Source organism: Hipposideros armiger, unplaced genomic scaffold (genome assembly GCF_001890085.2).
Source record: "Hipposideros armiger isolate ML-2016 unplaced genomic scaffold, ASM189008v1 scaffold_483, whole genome shotgun sequence".
Lineage (NCBI taxonomy): Eukaryota > Metazoa > Chordata > Mammalia > Chiroptera > Hipposideridae > Hipposideros > Hipposideros armiger.
Genome location: NW_017731833.1, coordinates 574,263 through 593,751, shown reverse-complemented (window position 1 = coordinate 593,751; position 19,489 = coordinate 574,263). Strand labels below are relative to the sequence as shown.

At 44.4% G+C, this 19,489-nt stretch overlaps 1 protein-coding gene across 3 annotated transcripts in view; it reads right to left on the bottom strand.

Moving 5' to 3' along the window:
• SUMF1 (sulfatase modifying factor 1) overlaps positions 1 to 19,205 on the bottom strand; it is a 60,778-nt gene extending 41,573 nt beyond the window's left edge. Inside the window, exons 1-3 of one of the 3 annotated variants that reach the window (XM_019667134.1) lie at positions 18,407 to 19,205; positions 17,809 to 17,982; positions 13,771 to 13,845 (exon numbers count right to left, since the gene is read on the bottom strand). In XM_019667134.1, the coding sequence (XP_019522679.1) occupies positions 13,771 to 13,845; positions 17,809 to 17,982 (249 nt within the window). In that variant the 5' untranslated portion in view covers positions 18,407 to 19,205. Of the gene's footprint in view, positions 1 to 13,280; positions 13,336 to 13,770; positions 13,846 to 17,808; positions 18,027 to 18,406 lie in introns of those variants that run through there. The other 2 variants (XM_019667136.1, XM_019667137.1) reach the window with 2 other exon arrangements.
• Between the last annotated feature and the right edge of the window lie 284 nt (positions 19,206 to 19,489).

Here is a 19,489-nt window from a genome sequence, read left to right as displayed (position 1 = left end):
TTAAAAATTACCAAATAACCCATCCTTGATATCCATCCATCTACAGGAAAACTATACAATTATCAAAAGACACTCCAATGTGGAAATATGTATATGTCATAAAGATAGCCTGTAGAATAGAATACATTTGGTTGTTTTTCTGTAAAATGTATGCATATGAATGTATGTTATTATAATCAGAAGAAAAAAGTCTGAAAGAATATACACGCATTTTTTTTAAACAGGGTCAAGGTCTGGGGGGTAAGATTCCACTTTTCAGAAAGAACGTGTTACTATAACGGGATTTCTCCATTCGCCTCTCCTGACACAGGAGGCCCGGTGATTCCTCGGTGGAGGGGGCCGTCCTGCGCACTGCAGGACACTTAGCAGCCTCCCTGTCCTCTCCCCACCGGACTCCACCAGCTCCCTCCACACACCCAACTGTAACAACCAAAATGTCTCCAGATATTGCCAAATGTCCCCTGGGAGGAGCAAGATAACCCACTGCGCTACGATAATCTGAAAAAAAGACTGTTCTTAAATGTTAATATATAGCTCTTCGTGGCACAATGGTAAGACCAGCCTCCCTGGGGCCAGGCTGCCCAAGCCTGAACCATAGCACCACCATTGAAAGCTGCATGATGTTGGGCTCATTTCACCTCTCTGGGCCTCAGTTTCCTCATCTGTAAAATGGGAACAGCACCACTACTCCCCATTTCCTTGGGTTGCTGTGAGGATTAAACAGGGAAGTCTGTGTAAAGAGCTCAGAACAGTCCCGGGTACACAGTAAGAATCACAGACGTGTCAGCTATCACTAGCACTATTATTCATGTATGTTACTGCATGTTACAATATTCTCTAAGAATTTTCAAAGAACATATATTCTAATTAGTGAAAATCTGTCCCCAGTACGTCTTCAGCATGAGCCCCGGCCACCTGCCCACTCACCCTTCTCAGGAGACTGATGGGCTGAGCAAAGGGTCAGAACAGGTGTCGTTCCCAAAGGAGTGTCAGGAAGAGCACGTGTTGTCATGCGCTATCGCAGTCATGATGAGAGGCGCTGCACGGACTCTCAGCCACTCCCTGAAGCAGGCAGCACCGTGGGAGTGGGGCAGGGGAGGGGTGGGGGGAAACAGAGGGCAGGAGGCATTCCATTCACCAAGCCGCAGACTAGACAGAGCTCGGGGGCTGCAGGAGCACCACACCGATGCCCGTCTGTGCCCATGTGATGGTCAGGTGCAGAGTCAGGAACCCTTCCCCATGTGACACATGAACAAAGAAAGACAAGTCACGGAAGTCACCCACAACACAGGGACACCATTCCAGTCAAGGTGCCCGGGGAAATCCACGATGTTCTCTGGCCAAATTTATGCAAATCCCATCCAATGACACAAGATGGCTTCCTTTTCTACACGCTGCTGTTAACGCCATGTTTTTAAAAACGTGTTCTTAAATTCCTGGTCATGTCTTGAAAATAAATACTATTCTACTTTGCTTAGGTGCTTATGAGATAAACATCTTTTGAGAATCACATATGAGCCAGTTAATCAAGGTTATATTGCAAATCATGCCATCGCTTACTCCTTTTAACAGGAATAATCTTCAGGTGTGTTGTGTGCGGGTACCAGCAGCAACGTGAGTAGACAGGCCTCTGTCCTAAGCCTCATCCTAAAGAGAAAGCTATTCTGGATGTGGTTGCCCACTCACATGTTTTCTGTTCAATTGAGACACTTCTAGAATTACGGCATTCCCTTATATCCAGGGGGAAAAGGACTTGAACGTGACCTATTTCGAGCCAACCATCTCCATAGCAACTGTCTTGGGTTTAAGTTGAAACAGCTGTCTGGACCAGACAGCCAGTGACCAATTACAATGTAAATCGGATGCATGTGAGCACTGATGTCCCTTGAGAAATGGACTTCGAAGAGCAGAGGCAATTTTTCCCATCTCTCCCCGGGGACACAACGAGACGTGTAGTAACCGCTTACAGAAAAGAAAAAGGAAGCTAGCGAGGTGCCTTCATCTCGCCAGAGGTGATCAATGATACTTTGCACACACACACACACAGTCTAGAACCAAGTCGGCACAGGAAAAGGATAGAGCACTGTGTACTTACGCATATTCAAGAGTAAAGACGGCAAGTTCACAACTTTACAACTGTTCTCTTAAAATTAAATGCGTTATGACAAGCAAATTCAAAAGATGGACGTGTCTCAAAACGTAGTATAAACATGACAGATGCCCCTATAAAAACAGCCTGGGAGAATTTTTCAACTGGCACCAGTGAACAATGAGAAACTGCAGATCTACTCAAATTCATGAAGTATAAATAAAACCTGAGGAGAATCTAACAATTGAAGGAATTAAATGGAATAGAAGACACACCGTGACTAAAAATCTCTTTGTTCAGCACCCACTACAAATGTGGAAAGTGGAGAACGAGGCTTGAAAAACAGAACAAAAACAAATTCATCATTAAAATAGATAGGTAGTCAAGTCTGACAACTTAGTTCAAATTAATCCTAATCAGGTACCTTGATTACTTAATAGAACGTGTGAGAAAAATGCTGCTTTTTCAAATAGAGTATAAATATTTATGACATTTAGAGCAAATCTGAAAATTTTCAATACATTTTGCCTCAGTTCTTAGTGAAATTCCTCGAGCTAGAATACAGTGCATTCTCAGGGCACCAGTGGGCGTATTCAGACACTCAGGACGAGTCCTCAGGAGAGGCCTGTAGAAAGTGTGCAGAACACAGGCCCAAGGGATCTCTGGGCTCAGAGAGCGCTGGAAAGCGACCCAGTTGACTCATTCTCAGTTGAGATCTGCACAAATATGGGGAAAGTTGATGTGAGCTTTTCAATAAATTAATAGAAACAAGAGAAAAGCATTTTCTTATCGTCCAAAAATAATGTTTTACTTCTTTAGGCAAAGAGCTGACCGTGTAAATTGACAGCACCTATCAGAAACGTAACTGGACAACACTCAGCAAAAGGCCACATCACACACATACCCAGCGAGGAGACCACTGAGTCCCGTGTCACATACGCATACGAAGAAATGCAACGTAGTCATTAAAAATTACATGCAGGGACAATGTAATTGTTGAGAGAGAACTTAGATCCAGTTGCTGCTGTATCCACAGCACTTAGAACGCTGCCTGGCCCAAAGCACAGACTGGATAAACATCTGTTTAATGAATAAACTCACCTGTTCCTGAGGTTTCTATGGTTTTCAAACCCCTTTCCACCTTGGCTGAGCCTCTTCTGGGTAAACACCAATTTGGAGTATTTCCTTTGAGTGGGATATCCTTTTTTATACAGAGAGTATCAGCCCTGGCTTGGGGGGGTTTACACAATCTCTACAAAAGGTGCCACCCTCGACTACCTGTTTCCCGTCTGGGGCCATGGCTGCCTCTTCCAGAAAAGGAAGGCCTTTTGCTGGATGATTCTGAAAGCTCCATCCCTCGTAAGTTCTCATTTTTGCCTAAGTTTCTCTTAAAGCTGGACATCCCTTGGCATGACTCCCTACTCGCTGGTCTATCTTGGTCTCGCCATGGAGGCTCACGATGCAAACGCAATGTTTGGGAGGTAGGGGTGTCAGAATAACTTTTATTTCTTAATCCAAGTCCGACCTCAAAAGACCCTTGTCTTGCAAAGAAACTTAAGGACGCCTTAAACAGATATTTCAGATCTGAGCCTCTGGGGCCACAGCACGCCTCACTCATGCGCACTCTGATCGGCTGTCTTACTTTGGAGCAGGGTGGAAAAAACATTGCGTCTGTTATCCTACTCGACTGGGTTCTCGCCTTCCAGGGTTATCATGCTTTTTGCTTCCTGAGCCACACACTGACTCCTGGGTCAGGTAGACAAGCACTCTTTTCAAAAGCAGACACAAAGTACGGCTGTGTGGCCGTGCTCCCTTCTTATCTTATCCAATCAGCCATCCCTGGGTGGCCTTTCCCAAATAACTCACTCACCGTGAACCCAGCTCAACCCTGATGACCAGGCCAGCGTTCTCCTGCCAGGGAAAAGCTGACTGTCCAACACGAAACGGGTCATACCAGGTCTGAGCTCGCAGCGTTCAAAAACTAAATGCTCCAACAGGTGGTACCAAATGGCCTTCCTTTTTTTATTTAACAAGTATTTATTAAGTGACAGCTACTCTGCAAGGGATGCAGATGCAAACCCACCCACCTTCATGGGGCATATCTGGTGAAGGGAAAGGCATTAGACCGACACCGATACAAATGATTCTAAGTGAAATCAATGCCATGAAAGGAAGGCACGAGAAGCCATAAGACAAATCAATGGAATAACCTAAATCTGGAATGTGGGACGACAGAAGGGCATTTTAGTTTTGATTTTTTTTTTTTTTAAGCTGAGCCATCCTGCTACCTGTTGGCAGCTCAGCGGCTGCTCAGCTCGGGCTGGACTCGAACCACTGTTGCTCAGAGCTCAAACTCTTGAGCGAGCTCTTAACCAACTGAGCCACTCGGCCGGCCCCAGAAGGGCATTTTAAATGGAATTCCCAGAGTGCGCTTAGCTGAGACCAGACAGCGCACAGCTGAATGGGGGACCCAGAGCACAGGGGCGCAGTAAGCCCTCCGCCAGACACTTTGCCCTCGCTGATCCCCAAATGAGTTCTTCCTCGTCTGCAAGGCTTCCTCAAGGCCTCTTCCCCCCCAGGCCTCCCCCGGTCCACCTGACACATGCAGCTTTCCAGGCACCTCCCCCAACTGTTCACCAGGACTCTTAACCACAGCGCCTGCTGAATTTGAAGCCCCTCGTAATACTTTTCGCATTTTGTCATTTCACACTACCTGGACACTCCAGGATGCTATGGATTTCATATACTCTTATTCTTTTCGATAATTTTTTAACAAATGATATATGTGTTTTCACTTTTGTTTCTCTAACATAGTTGATATAAAATATTCATAAATCAGGTTAACAAAATACACCTAATCTTGGTTCAGAGTCTATGTCCCCGCATTCCCTAGACTGAGACACTAAGGGACAGGGGGGACCTTTCATCCTGAGTTCTCAGGGACAGCACGGCACCTAGAAGACATCTCTGCTGTTTGCTAAAAACCAGACCACATTTTAAGGCAGAGAGCAAATCTTCAGACAGAGGGAGCTAGACTCATTTCCATCCTTAGGAGAAGTCAAAGAACAGACCCCCTGAAGGATGGCAGACACTCTAGGAGCATGAGTCCAAACGACAGCTCAAAAGCCATGTGATGGTACACACACAAAAGTGATGTCACTGTACACACCCAAAGACGCCTGACCACCGGTGCTCATGGCAGCACTAGTCACAGCAGCCAGAACAGCCATTGGCTCTTAAATAGCTGGAAACCACCAAGTGTCTGTCCATGGACAGATGAATGGATAGACAAAATGTGGAACATTGCTCAGTCTTAAAAAGGAATGAAATTCTGACACATGCCACAACATGAATAAACCTTGAAGATATTATGCCAAGTGAAAGAAGCCAGAGAGAAAAGGCCAAATATTGTTAGATTCCACTTCTCTGAGGCATCTAGAACAAATGAATTTATAGAGACACAAAGTATAACCCAGGTTACCAGGGATGGAAGGAAGGAAGAATGGGAAGTTGTTGTTTAATGGGCACAGAGTTTCGCTTCTGTTTGGGATGGTGAACAAGTTCTGAAAATGTAGAGTGTGGATGGCTGCACACACTGGGAATGTACTCAATACCAATGAAATGTACATTTAAGAATGGTTAAAATGATAAATCTCAGGTTATGTATGTTTTATCACCCCGCCAAGACATACATCTATATCTCACTGATCTATGCCTCCAGCCAAGGACTCTGAGCTTATCCAAGAGGATATTTATTCCACATTAGCCAATCCTTTCAAAATATCACTGGAACTTGGCAGAGTGCTGTGTATGGCATTAGCAGTGCTCACAAACGGGCAACAGTAAAGCAAAAGAAATTCAACTCAGTTTTCAATTAGACCAGGTAAAGAGACAGTTCACTGGAAGAAACCAGAATAGTGACATTTAAAGGCTGTACTCGATGGTTATGTGTACAGTATTTCACTTGGTCTTTACAATACTCTGCTGGGTACGCACTATTATCCCTATAAGGAATGGGTCAAAACAAGTAAAATGATATAATAGTTACAATGATAAAAACAAAAATATTGGGGTGTCGGAAAAGTCATGATGCATTTTTTTCTATGTTTTTCGTTGCAAAAATGTGTCATGACTTTTCCGACAACCCAATAACTGCAGTGCTGTGCTGGCATGAAAGGAGTGAGCAAACAGAGCTACCAAGTGGGCAGTGGGGCATCAGAACTTGGGGTCTGCACCTAACTAACCAGGTTATCTGGTTGATTATCTTTAGAAAGGGGTGTGTGGAGTAGGACATTCTTCAGAGAATTATAGCAGGACCGAAGACTCAATACGGAAGGAAAAAGAAAATGAAGACATGGCCCAAGATGACCCAGATGTTGGAATTATCAGACAAAGGCTTTAAAGCAGCTACTACCATCAGCTACGAGGTAAAGGTAATCTCTTGAAATGAATAGAGGGGAGTTCCTCAGCCAAGAAAGAAGCTATTTTTAAAAAGGAAAGTTTAGAATTGCAAAATACAATATCTGAAAAAAAAATTCACTAGATAGGCTCAAGAACAGAATGAAAATGACAGAGAAAATAGGCAACTTGAAGACATCAACAGAAAGTACACAACCTGATAAACAGAACAAAAAAACCTATTTTAAAACAATGAACAAAGCCAAGAAACCTCTAGCATAATACCTAATATTCATACACTGGGGTCCCAAAAAGAGAAGAGAGATTGGTGTTGGGAAAAAAAAATTGGAATGATGGCTGAAAACTCCATACATATGGTTAAAGACATAAATTTAACAGACACAAGAACCTCAACAAACCCCAAAGAGGATAATCTCTAAGAAAAAAAATGTCCAAATACATCATAATCAAACTGCAAAAGACAAAAGATTTTTTTAAATATTGAAAGAAGCCAGAAATGATACAATACATATAAGGGAACAGTGATTCAAATGACTGTTATCAGAAATCACATGATCAAAAAGAGCACAACAACATTTGCAAGTGATGAAAGAAAAGAACTTCAGTCCAGAACTCTGTATCCAGTGAAAATATCCTTCAGGAATGCAGGTGAAACAAAGACATTCTCAGATGAAGAAAAACGAGGAGAATTCATAACATAAGACTTGCTCCAAAAGGAAGTTTTTTAGGCTAAAGGGAAATGATACGGGAGGGAAGCATGGAACTCCAGGAATGAAAGGGGAGAAACAGAAATGGTTTGGGTAAAGATAATAAGTCATTTTTCTTCTCTAAAGTAAAAAAAAAAAAAAAATGTGTAAGTGTTTGCAAGCAGAAATTATAAACTGTTTTGGGTCTTTTCAATGTTTATAGATGTACTACGTATGACAACTGTAACATGAGGGGAAAGTAAAGAAACCTATAGGGTTGGTTATAAGGCATCTATATTTACTTCAAGTGTTAAAATGTTAACTCTACAGTACACTGTGGATACACTATGAAACTTGTGGGACTAAAGAGATCACTTTGAAAGAAATCAGTAGACTTTTAGTTTTATATTCCATTAAAAAAGAGGACTCAAAAGTTTTAAACTGATTATCAAACTTAAGAAGTCAAAAAAAGAAGAGCGAAGAAGATAAATGACTTTACCCCAAGCCAGCTGGTAAACAGCAGAGCTGAGTGAGATTCAAAACCACGTCTCTCTGACACAAAGGCTGCCTGCCATCTTTTCTGTATGGCTTCTCCGAATAAACAAGCCCCAAACCAGTTTGAAAAAGAAAAGTCTTGGTGATCGTGTAAAAGAAACCTTCTTAAAGCTGAACTAAGGTTGCTCAGAGAAATGCTGGTTTAGCTACAAGAAAAGTAAAACGTGGAACTTCCAAAATGATGCCCAGCCACTTATCCACCGGGCACATGTTCTGAGTTATTCTAATTTAATCTTCCTATGTACTGGAACTTGCCTTTCTAACCACTTTCTGGCTTGGTTTACACTGTAGTTCACTCACTAAAGTTCTTCTAAACATTTTTTTGGGGGTGTGACCTCAGATTCTTGCTGGGGCTCAAGGCATCTCTCATTAGGTAACTGAATCATATCCTCACTAATGGCTCTTTCTAGCTTAGTTGCCATTATATAAGAGAGGGCAGGCTGCAATAGTCCTTGCCTTTCACCCTGGCTCAGGTTATTTGCTACCATCCAAATAACAAAGCACCCAGCACTATTTGGACAGCTATGGCTGCCTGAAAATTGTTTTTTTACTTTAAAAAAAGAAGGCTTGGTAATTCTGATTCCTCACTGAAATTAGCTTCAGTTGAAAAGAACGTCTCAAAATAGCTTACCCGCTTCCATTACCAAGGACACATATTCAGGGATTTTTTTCCTTATAATATTAGCAATTTAGAAAATGCCAAACCACAAACCAAGAGATAATCACTGTTTCTCAGGCTCCCACCAAGAGCAACTGTTCTCTCCCTACCCCATGGCCATTCCTCCTGTCAAAGATTTATGAGATACATTAACAACACGATTATAAAAGTGAAACATACTTTTTAGATATTAAATATTTTAAATACCATCCCTTCAACAATAGAAGGTAAAATATCCTTAAACAAAAACAACACAAAAAAGCTAGCGTTAATCCTTTCTAGAACTTATTATCTATATCTTTTAAGACCCTTGTTTCAAATTGAGCATCCAAATAATAATTACAACTAAGTAAATTTCAGCAGGCATGTGTGCTCCATTTTAAACCATCAAATCCACACAATTTCAGACATATTTTACAAGCAAACCCTGAAAGCCAGCTCAATGTTAAAATGAATAAATGATAAAAACTCTCAACAAAATGGGAATAGAGGGAACACACTGCAACATAATAAAGGCTACATATGACAAACCTGCAGCTAGCATCATACGCGATGGTGAAAAGATGAAGGCTTTTCCTCTCAGATCAGGAACGAGACAAGGATGCCCCCTCTCACTACTTTGTTCAACGCAGTGCTAAAGTCCTAGCCACAGCAATCAGATGAAACAAAGAAATGAAAGGCATCCCATTGAAAAGGAAAAAGGAAAACCGTCACTATTTGCAGATGACATGATCCTATATATGGAAAACCCTAAAAACTCCACCCAAAAAAAAAACACAAAAACTATTAGAACCAATAAATGAATTCGGTAAAGTTACAAGATACAAAATCAATATACAGAAATCTGTTGTATTTCTACACACCAACAACAAACAATCAGGAGAAATTAAGAAAACAATCCCATCTACAACTGCATCAAAAAGAATAAAATACCTAGAACTAAATTTAACCAAATAGGTGAAAGGCCTTTACTCTGAAAACTATAAGACATAAAAGAAAGAAACTGAAGAGGATACGTATAAACGGAAGGATGTCCCATGTTCATGGACTGGAAGGATTAATACTGTTAAAAATGTCCTTACTACCTAAAGCAATATACAGATTAAATGCAATCCCTCTTAAAATACCAATGGCATTCTTCTCAGAACTAGAACAACTAACTCTAAAATTTAGATGGAACCACAAAAGACCCCAACTAATCAAAGAAATCTTGAGAAAGAACAACGTGGGAGGTATCACACTCACTGATATTAAACTATACTACAGTATGGTACTACAATAAAAACATACATAGATCAATGGGACAGAACAAACAGCCCAGAAATAAACCCACACTTACATGGCTAATTAATCTATTACAAAGTAGGCAAGAATATATAATGGGGTAAAGACAGTCTCTTCAATAAGTGGTGTTTGAAAACTGGACAGACACATGCAAAAAAATGAAACTGGACCACTTTCTTATACTATAAACAAAAATACATTCAAAATGGATTAAAAACTTAAATGTAAGACCTGAAAACATAAAGCTTGTAGAAGAAAACATTGGCAGTAAACCTTCTGACATCAGTCTTACCAGTATTTATTTGGATATGTCTCCTCGATCAAGGGCAACCACAACAAAAATAAACAAATGGGACTACATCAAACTTAAAAGTTTTTGCACAGTGAAAGAAAACATTAACAAAACAAAAAGACAACCTACTAAATGGAAGAATATATTCTCAAACAATATATCCAATACCATGCTCATGGATTGGAAGAATTAATATTGCTAAAATGTCCTGGTTAATATCCAGACTATATCAGGAACTCATACAACTTAACACCAAAAAAAAACAATCTAACTAAAAAATGGGCAGAGGACCTGAATAGGCATTTCTCCAAAGAGGACATACATATTGAGAAAGTATGCTCAATGTCACTATTAGCAAAATGCAAATCAAAACCACAAGATATCATCTCACACCTGTCAAGATGGTTTCACTTATATGTGGAATCTAAAGTAATAAAACAAATCAAAACAGAAACAGACCCACAGATACAGAAAACAAGCTGATGGTGGTGAAAGGGCAGTGGGGTAAGTGGATGGGTGAAAAGAAAAGTGTATGATATCACAAATAAATGAATGAATGAAGAAATGAATAAATAAGTGGGAAGAGGACTCACAAGAACTTGAAGAGGCACTCACTCCAAAACAGGAAAATTTGACCTTCGAAAGGGAAGATCCCAAATGAATAAACTCATAAAATATTTTTAAATCCATAAATTCAAGAAAATATATTCTTAATCTGGTGATTATATAAATCTACATTTGTAATAAAACTACATAGAAATACACACACACACACACACACACACACACACACACAAATACTGGTGAAACCAGACGAGGCTAAGCGGGTTGGATCAACTGTCAGCTTCCTGGTTGCGAAACGGCCCTAGAGTCACACACGATGTCGTCATTGGAGGAGGCTCGGGGAAAGGTAGACAGGGTCTCTCCACACTACTTCCTACAGCTACATGTAAATCCACAGTTATCTTTAAATGTTTAATTAAAAAATATCAATTAGTCACTTTTGGAGAGTAGCAGGGAACTGATTCATTGTCTTAAAAGATGGTAAAGAATCAAGCATTGACCCTACCTTCCAACCTTTCCTATATGAACTGTACCAATGGTTAAGAAAACAGCAGGTGGAGGGGACCATCTCTACAAAAGTACCTCGACTCATAAATGAAACAAAAAAAAACAGCCCGCAGTAAACTCATTGATCTGGTCTAGGCACTGGGCACTAGCAGCAGGTACATCACAAAAGGAGGGAGAGGCACACAGTAGGAACCTGCTGGTGAAAGAACGTGCCCCTCCCGAAGGCCTTGCCACAGGGTTCAAACCCGTCTGATCAGACCGGTGCATCCGGCTGCCGGGCTGCAGGAAACGCAGAGGCCAGAAAACAGGGGAATCGCATGGCGAGAGAGCAACCAGCAAAATTCAGGCTGTGGGCAAGTCTACATGTTAAACGCCCTGGATTCTTCCAGAGATAAACTGTTCGGAAGACAGGGGAGAGGGGTGTGCCATGGAAGGGAAACCTACAGAGTAAGAGTCTCAGAGGACACGCGCGCCCTTTAAATGGGCAAGACCAAGTCACAGCCGTCCTGGGGTGTACAGCTGGTGGCACTGCTATGTATAAGGAAACACAGGGACACGTCTGCTTTAAAAGGCAGCAGAGTGGCCACTGTAGGGACAGACAGGAGCCATGGCCAGTGTGGGACACGGATGGGGCAGCTGCGCAGGGAGCGAAATTCTAACCCGACTCAGGCGGTGGTTCCGAGCGCGTCTGCCTTAGGGTAACTCATTTGCTTTGTGTGACTTCTGGTAGCTGTGTTTCATTTTACAATAAAAAGGGTTTAAATTTTTTTAAAAAAGGAACATCTCACTATTGTAACCTTACCACACATTTAAAACAATGACATTTATTTTTAAATAATTATATGAAACATTTAAAACAATTACATAAAGTAAACATTATAAAACAATTATATTTAAAATAATTGTGTGAAAGTAAACATGGTTATTACACTCTAGCTATTATAGCTACGGTAGCCTGAGGGAGGTGCCAAGGGGCGTATTTTCTGTGATAAAAAGGAGCCTAACAAGCATTAACGACCGGACAGCACCCACAGGAGACTGTCGTCGTGACTTAACCGGGGCTTGAAAGAGACCTGGAGAGGGACTTCAGCTGCCTCATCCCGCGAGTCAGGGTTATCGCACGCCTGGCCATAAGCCACCTTAACTCATGTCCTTTTTCCCTTAGAGGCAGCTCGTGCACGATCTCATCTCCTACACTGCTGGGAACACGGGGTTAAAAACAGGTCTGGAGCACGAGGGTAGTCAGACCTAAGAGGGGCTGAGAAAACAAACCTTAGCTCCCTCGGACATTAACAGGTCCGTTTTATTCCCCGACCCTTTCTAAGCACGCTTAAAAGGTTTGCTTTCCCATTGTGGGCACTGAAGCGAGTGGCCAGCACTAGTCAGTTGAGAGCTGCTTGTGCTGGTCCTGGCGACGGGCACACAAACACTTCACCAGGCACTTCCAGGGCCCCACGGAGCCCGCAGTCGGCCTCTGCCTTTCCACCTAACGCTTGTGGAGGTGCTCAGTGACGAGGGGCCCTGGATCCAAAAGCGCAAACACAAAACTCCGCGCAAAGGCCCTCCCCCATCTGAACTCCGTTATCTTGAAACAGGGACCACATCCTGAGCTGCTGACTCATCAGCACGAGGCCGATCTGACCTCAAAGCCCTTTAAAAAAAAAGAAGAGGGTATATCATATTATATAATAGGCTTGTAATATGAACTGGTAGTGAGCCGAGAAATCTGTGACAGTCTAAGGGAGCTCAGCCGTGTTTTTAAAACATTTATCTGAAACGCACACAGAGGAGAGCGAGTCTGCTTTGACCTCGTCTTTTCCCCCCACACTTGGCTACGTTCGTTTGAGAGAGAACACGAGAGCCGGGTCCGTGGAATTTCTCTGGCCCTGCTGCTCAGCAGAGAAGGGCGACGCTAGCACAGAAAGGCGACGTTCGGGCAGGAGTTGGAAGGGAACTTGAACGATGAAGGAAGATTAGAGCTGGATTCCTGCCCTCAACGCCCGTATCTGAATCCGACTCCCTCGAGTGGCTACCCCGCCTCCATTCCTCTCCCCACCAGCCTCTCCTGCCCTCTCTGCCCTCCTGGTTGTGTGAAGCCTCCCCTTCCCAGCTCACCCCCACTCCTTTCCTGCCTCCTGCTGAGACGTATGTGCAAACACCCACACATCCACGAACCCAAACAGACCTGGGTCACATCCCTGGACCCTCTGTGTGGTGGCGACATACCCCTGGGTGGAAGGGCCGGTCCCCTGGCTCGAGCTCCCATGATTATCCAGGACGAAGGGCCCTTTCACAAGTAACACTCTGATCACGTGAATTCACGATTACATAGGAAGCTGTCACTCCACACCACCACCTGACGGGATCAAGGCTTAAGAACGGAAGCTAAAAACCAGTCACATTTTAACCCGCCATTCTAGAAATGGCTGTGAGTAAATGAAACCCAGAAATGTCTAGAGCCCAGCTGCACCTGACTCAGCCCCACAGTGTGTTGCTCTGGTGACAGGACAGGAGATCAAATCAAACCCAACCTTTCAGCTACATCCTGAGCTGTGCCAGTGTCCTCAAGATAAGGTGCCCTGGCCAGTGGGCCTTTCTTCTGGGCAAATCTACAGCAACATGGGTGGGTGGTGGGGGAGGGGAGGGTGGCTTTGTCACTCAAGCCCTTTCCAACGAGCCGTAGAGAAAGACAAGAGCCTGATTCAACAGTACTTACTGCCTGTTGGATACCAGTCTTCACCTGCTCACTCAACATGCCTTCGAAGACGAAGGAGTCACCAAACTTCTCAGCCTGTAAGGAGAAAGGAAAGACAGTCCAGGGGAGGGCAGGGACGTGATTCACGGGGGCCGCTGTCTTTGCACGCTGTTAAAGAGGCTCCTTCTTGTCCAAGTAAACTGAAGTGTCTCTCGTGACTTCCCAGAGGACTCAGAAATGACCTAAAAAAGCATCTGGCTTCCTTTGAAAACAAGGGACTGTCACAGAGACCATTTTCAGTCAAGGCTCGTTTGCAGACTGGACGACATTAGCTTTTGAGAATGCAATTGTTCCTGTTGATGAAAAACATGTCCCTGAGTATTAGAAATGACTTTGGAAAATAGCCGTATTCTTTACATTTGAGATTTCACAATCTACCACTGTCCTTCATTCTGCACCTGGAATCCAGCTAAAAGAATTGCATGGTATTGTCTGCTGATAATTCTGACACATTCTGGCTCCACTAAGGTGTTAACCATGCTTATAAATGTCAAGCCTCGGATGGAACTGTATTTCAAGGGCTTTCTTCTAGCATTACTGCCTCAAGTCCGCACCTGCCTGGTTCTCTCTGTTCTGTGGGACCAGACACCCCCCGCTCGTGCCTTGGTCTCCATGACGCCGCTCTTCTAGTCTTCCTCCTCTTTCTGGTTCTTCCTGCTCCTCTCGTGAAAGCCACAGGCTCTTCCAGCCCCTAAACACTTCCTCCTCCACACCAGAGGCCCTCGGGCTTTGTTAAGTTGGGGTCACCTGACCAGCTGGTTACAGACCACACTGCCCCCCCTGCCCCCAGAGGCTGATTCGGGGGGTCTGGAGGTGAGGCCAGGGGCCTGCATGTGGGAACAGCTCAGCTGGGGTTTCTAACTAACACAGGCGGTCCAGAAGGTCAGCTTGAGATACAGGACCTACTGCTGGACAACCTCTTTCAGTCTCATCATTTGAATGACAGTCAGCACATCAGATGGCTCTCCATCTCTCCCTCCAGGCCAGTTCTGTCTTCACTGGATGGTATCCACTGCCTCCAGGATCCCTGTATTTCGGCTCCCACGTCCCGCAAGCTCCCGTTCCTGAATGGAGCGCACCACCTGCTCTCCCTCCTGTGTCCCCGTGGCACCACCTGGGCACCCAGGCCATTCCTTCAGCCAACACCACAGATCCAACACCTACCATATGCCAAGCTGTGGGCTACGTGACAGATGCGAGGTCGGTGTTAGACAGGCAGGGTCCCAGTCCTTCTAGCACTTACATGCGAAGGCACAGGCAAAAATCAAGTCAGAAAAAGAAAGCGAGAAAATAATTACAACTTCACTTGACCTTGTAAGGTAAAGAGTATTGAGAGAAGACTGCTTTGGATAGATTGAGCAGAGAACAGGTACATCTAAGCCGAGATGACTCAAGAATGAGAAGGAGCCAGCCATGCAAAACAGGGGACAGGCAACTCGAGGCGGAGGAAACATGGGCCCGCAACATGGGGAAGAGTGTGCAGCTTTCAAGGAACAGAAACAAGATCAGCCGGGCTAGAGCATGGTGAGCGAGTGGCTGTGACATGAAAGGAAGCTGGAAGGCGGAAAAGCTGTGACGTGTCGTAACAGCACGAAGCATCTGATCCAAAGCTGGGTTCTTAGCCCTTCGTGGGCCCTGGGCCCCTCTGGCAGCATGATGAAGCTTAAAGGAACCTTTTTCAGAATGAAATGTTTAAATGTATGAAATAAAATCAATATGATTACAAAGAAAACTAGTTATATCAAAATATTAATAAGGCAAATGCGTGCTACAGTAACATATATGTGCGCTTTATTAATATAACTGAATGAGAGCTAGTGGCACGTCTCCTAATTATCAATTTCTAAAGATGGGATGAAAACAAACTATCTCAAGATGTCTGCAGCAATAATAATGTGACACAAAGTGTCTGTGATACCCACTGGTGATGAAGCCATAGGTACTGCTACTGCTATGGTTGGTAGTCTGCTTCATAATTGAAGGAAATGCTAAATTTCAATGAAAATTAGTAAAAATCCAGATGTTATTTTTCCCCACCCCTGTTCCTGGATGCCCTTAGTTCTGCTTTTTCTAACCTTTATGGTAAACCCGGTCTTAGATCCTGTCCTTAGACGTCTTCTGCTAATGTCAACAGACTATTGAACAGCTGGATCTGAGAGCATCCTTACAAAACAGAAAGCATCGGACTTCCGCTTACTACAAATAGGTACAAAAAAGACACCTGCTTTGTACATTTTAGGAAATTCCAAAGAAATGTGACAATGAAAAATCAAATTTGAATGCTGTTTTGCTTCCAGCATTTACTCTCAAATTTTTTTACTATTTCTTTTTAATAAAAAAAGGACATTTGGGGCCTTGAAAAGGAAAAAACGAAAGGCCAAGGAGGGCCGGCCGAGTGGCACGATGGTTAAGAACTGGCTTGGGACGCCAGAGGGCCCCGGTTCGGATCCCACATATGGGGGCCAGTGACACTGCCCTCCACAGCTAAGATCCTGAACAACAGCTCAACCTGGAGCTGGGCTGCCGTGAGTCGCCTGCGACGGCAGAGGCTGCAGCCCCTGTGGCAGTGGGTTGCCATGGGCTGCCGTGTGTAGCCAGCAGCCAGCGTGAGCGGCCAGCAGCCAGCGTGAGCGGCCAGCAGCCGCAGTGAGCGGCCGTCCAGAAGCCGGTGACTGATCTGCCTCACCTGGGAAGAGTGCAATGATGGTGCCAACTTGGGCCAGTGAAGCAACGTCCTCCACAACTAGACTGAAGAACAAAACGACAGCAACTTGTCTGTTCCCCTTCCCCCAATTCCCCAGCACTGTTCCCATCCCCCCAATTCCCCAATAAAAATCTTTAAAAAAAAAAGGGCCAAGGACTCCACAAACAGAGCGAGGGTAAAGTCCTTTGATGAGAGAAAATGGGATGGCCACAAAACAGGTATTTTTCAGACACGTACAGAAACCTTCATAAACTAGGAGACCTCTCTCTCTTCCTATTACCATTTAGAACAGACATCCACTTTCAGGACCTGGCGCCTGGCTTTGTGACAGTGACCACAGGATGGAGCCTGGGACAGCCTGGGATGGAGTATAAGTAATCAGGCGTCAGAATAAAACCACAAAAGTGAAAAGCAGCATTTGTGCATCTATCGCTCATGAAATATGTAATGCTGCTGGAACAACTAAACTGTAATTTTGTTTTTCTTTCTTTTTTTTAAGAAATTATTGGGGAATTGAGGGAGGGGAACAGCGCTGGGGAATCAAGGAAGGGGAACAGACAAGTTGCTGTCCTTTTGTTCTTCAGTCTAGTTGTGGAGGACGTTGCTTCACTGGCCCAAGTTGGTGTTATGATCATTGTGCTCTTCCCGGGTGACGGCCTGGAGTGCCTTGGACGGCCGCTCATGGTGGCTCTTGGCCACTCATGCTGGCTGCCAGCCACTCACACCAGCTGCCAGCCACTCACGGTAGCTTAAGGCAGCCCACTGCAGCCCCACTGCAGCCTACGCCATCACCGGCAACTCACCGCAGCCCAGCTCCAGGTTGAGCTGTTGTTCACCATCTTAACTGTAGAGGGTGCAGCGTCACTGGCCCTAATGTGGATTCCGAACCCACAGCTGCTCAGAGCTGGCGTCCCAAGCCAACTCTTAACCAATGCGCCACTCGGCCGGCCCAAAACTGCAATTTTTGAGAGGGGAAAAGTGGCCTTACTTTGTGTCAGATAGCCTGAGTGGGCAGTGCACAGCCCCGCGTATTAGAGCACCAAAATGGGATAGCATAACAGTGAAGAACACGGCCCCATGTCGCACTGGCTGGGCTTGAATCCTAGCTCCCCACTCACTCGCAGCAAAACACTTTTCTAAGCCTCAGTTTGCTCCCTGAAAACTCACCTGCCTCATGGGGTTGCTCTGAGAATTCAATTCAATAAAAACATAAGCAAAATGCTTAGCACAGCGCTGGGCGCACAGTAAAAAGTGGGTAAAAAGCCAGTTCTCCCTCCCCGTCATGACCCCATTACCTCGGTCAAATAGCCAGTCGAGTTCACGAACTTCTCAAATTCAGCGTTGCTGACTTCATAGGCGTCCATGTAAAAGGCATCGATGGTGACCGTCCTCGCGGGCGCCTCCCCGTCTTGCTTTATCTGAGGGTCATCCGTGCCCATGGTAAACACGCCGGCTGGGATGGGGACCATCTGCAGGGAGAGGGGACCGGGGAGTCACGCCACAGGGCCAGACTGCACCTGTGTGAAGCTCAGACCCCCTGGCACCCAGGAAGCACCCAGGAATCAGCAAACACCAAGCACAGAAATCACTGTCAGATGAGTCAGATCACTCCATGCTCCAAAGGAAGGAAGGCCTAGTAGCAAAAAGTACAAATTCTTTAGAAAAGTAGTTTCGTTAGTCAAAACTCTACGTGGTAGATGAAAACATGTGTCCACAAAAAGGCATGCGCGCAATTGTTCACAGCGGCATACTCCTAATCGCCAAAAAGCAGGCACAACTCAATTGTCCATCGAATGATGAATGGATCAACAAAACGTGCTATGTCCATGCAATGGAATACTATTGGGCCAGAAAAAGGAATGAGGTGCCAGTACACGCTACAAACGGATGAACCTTGAAAACATTCCGCTGAGTGGAATGAATCCACACACAAAGGCCACATACTGTACGAGTCCATTCACATCAAATGCCCAGAACAGGTGAACCCAAAGAGACAGAAACAGAGGTGAGGATGGGGAATGACTGCTGAAGGGTACAGGGGTTCTTTGGGGCATTATGACATGTTCCGGAACTAGTGATGATGGCTGTGACACTGTGTGACTATACTAAAAACCACTGAATAGTAGACTTTGGAAAGGTGGATTTTGTGGTATGTCATCGATCTCAATTTTTAAAAAAACACATAATCATACCATCTGTCAGAAATATACTGTGCAGACACGTGTTACTTTCTATTCATTTGAATGAGAAGTCAACTAACTGACTTCTCAGCGGCTTAAGAATGGTCAAATCTCTGGCCTAGAAAACAAGGTTCAAATTAAGAAAGGAAATAAAAGAAACCAAAGGGGATAACGAGTGGGAATAAAGAGAGAGAATGCAGCTTAGTCGTAACAGCAGAAGAGTTAGGAAACCAAGACCAGAAGACACAGGCGTGAGCCATCCACAGCCTTTGGTTCCTACTCCCGTTTGCACCGACTGTCTCTGCGGGTGGGTCCCTTCAATGCTGTGCATGTATTTCCCAATGAAAATGGAGCTCTTTGCATCTGTGACATACGGGCAATAAATGTCCTATTGTTTGTCCAGGGTGTTACCATCATTCTAAGAATTCACAGGAACCTAGGTAGATCCCAGGCTCCTACAGAAATAAAGTTTGCGTTTCTATATCCCTAGCACCTCGCATGGTGCATCGTTCACGGCAGACACTGAAAAAAGAAAAGAAATGTTATTGACTGAACAAGTGAGGTCATGAATATAATGAGGGACTTATCATTTGAATTACTCAAGTTTGTAACAACAAAAATTCCACATCTTTGCTAGCACATGTCTGCTTCACAGACTCCTTGAGGACGGAACCACGTCCACACGTTATTCTCGTTAATTCCCCAAGGGTCTGGGGCACAAGGTTCCTCAGCCCTCAGAGGTCAGGGTCTTCTTACGCAGCTCTGCAAAGCAGCAGAAAAACAGGCCTCAGACCAA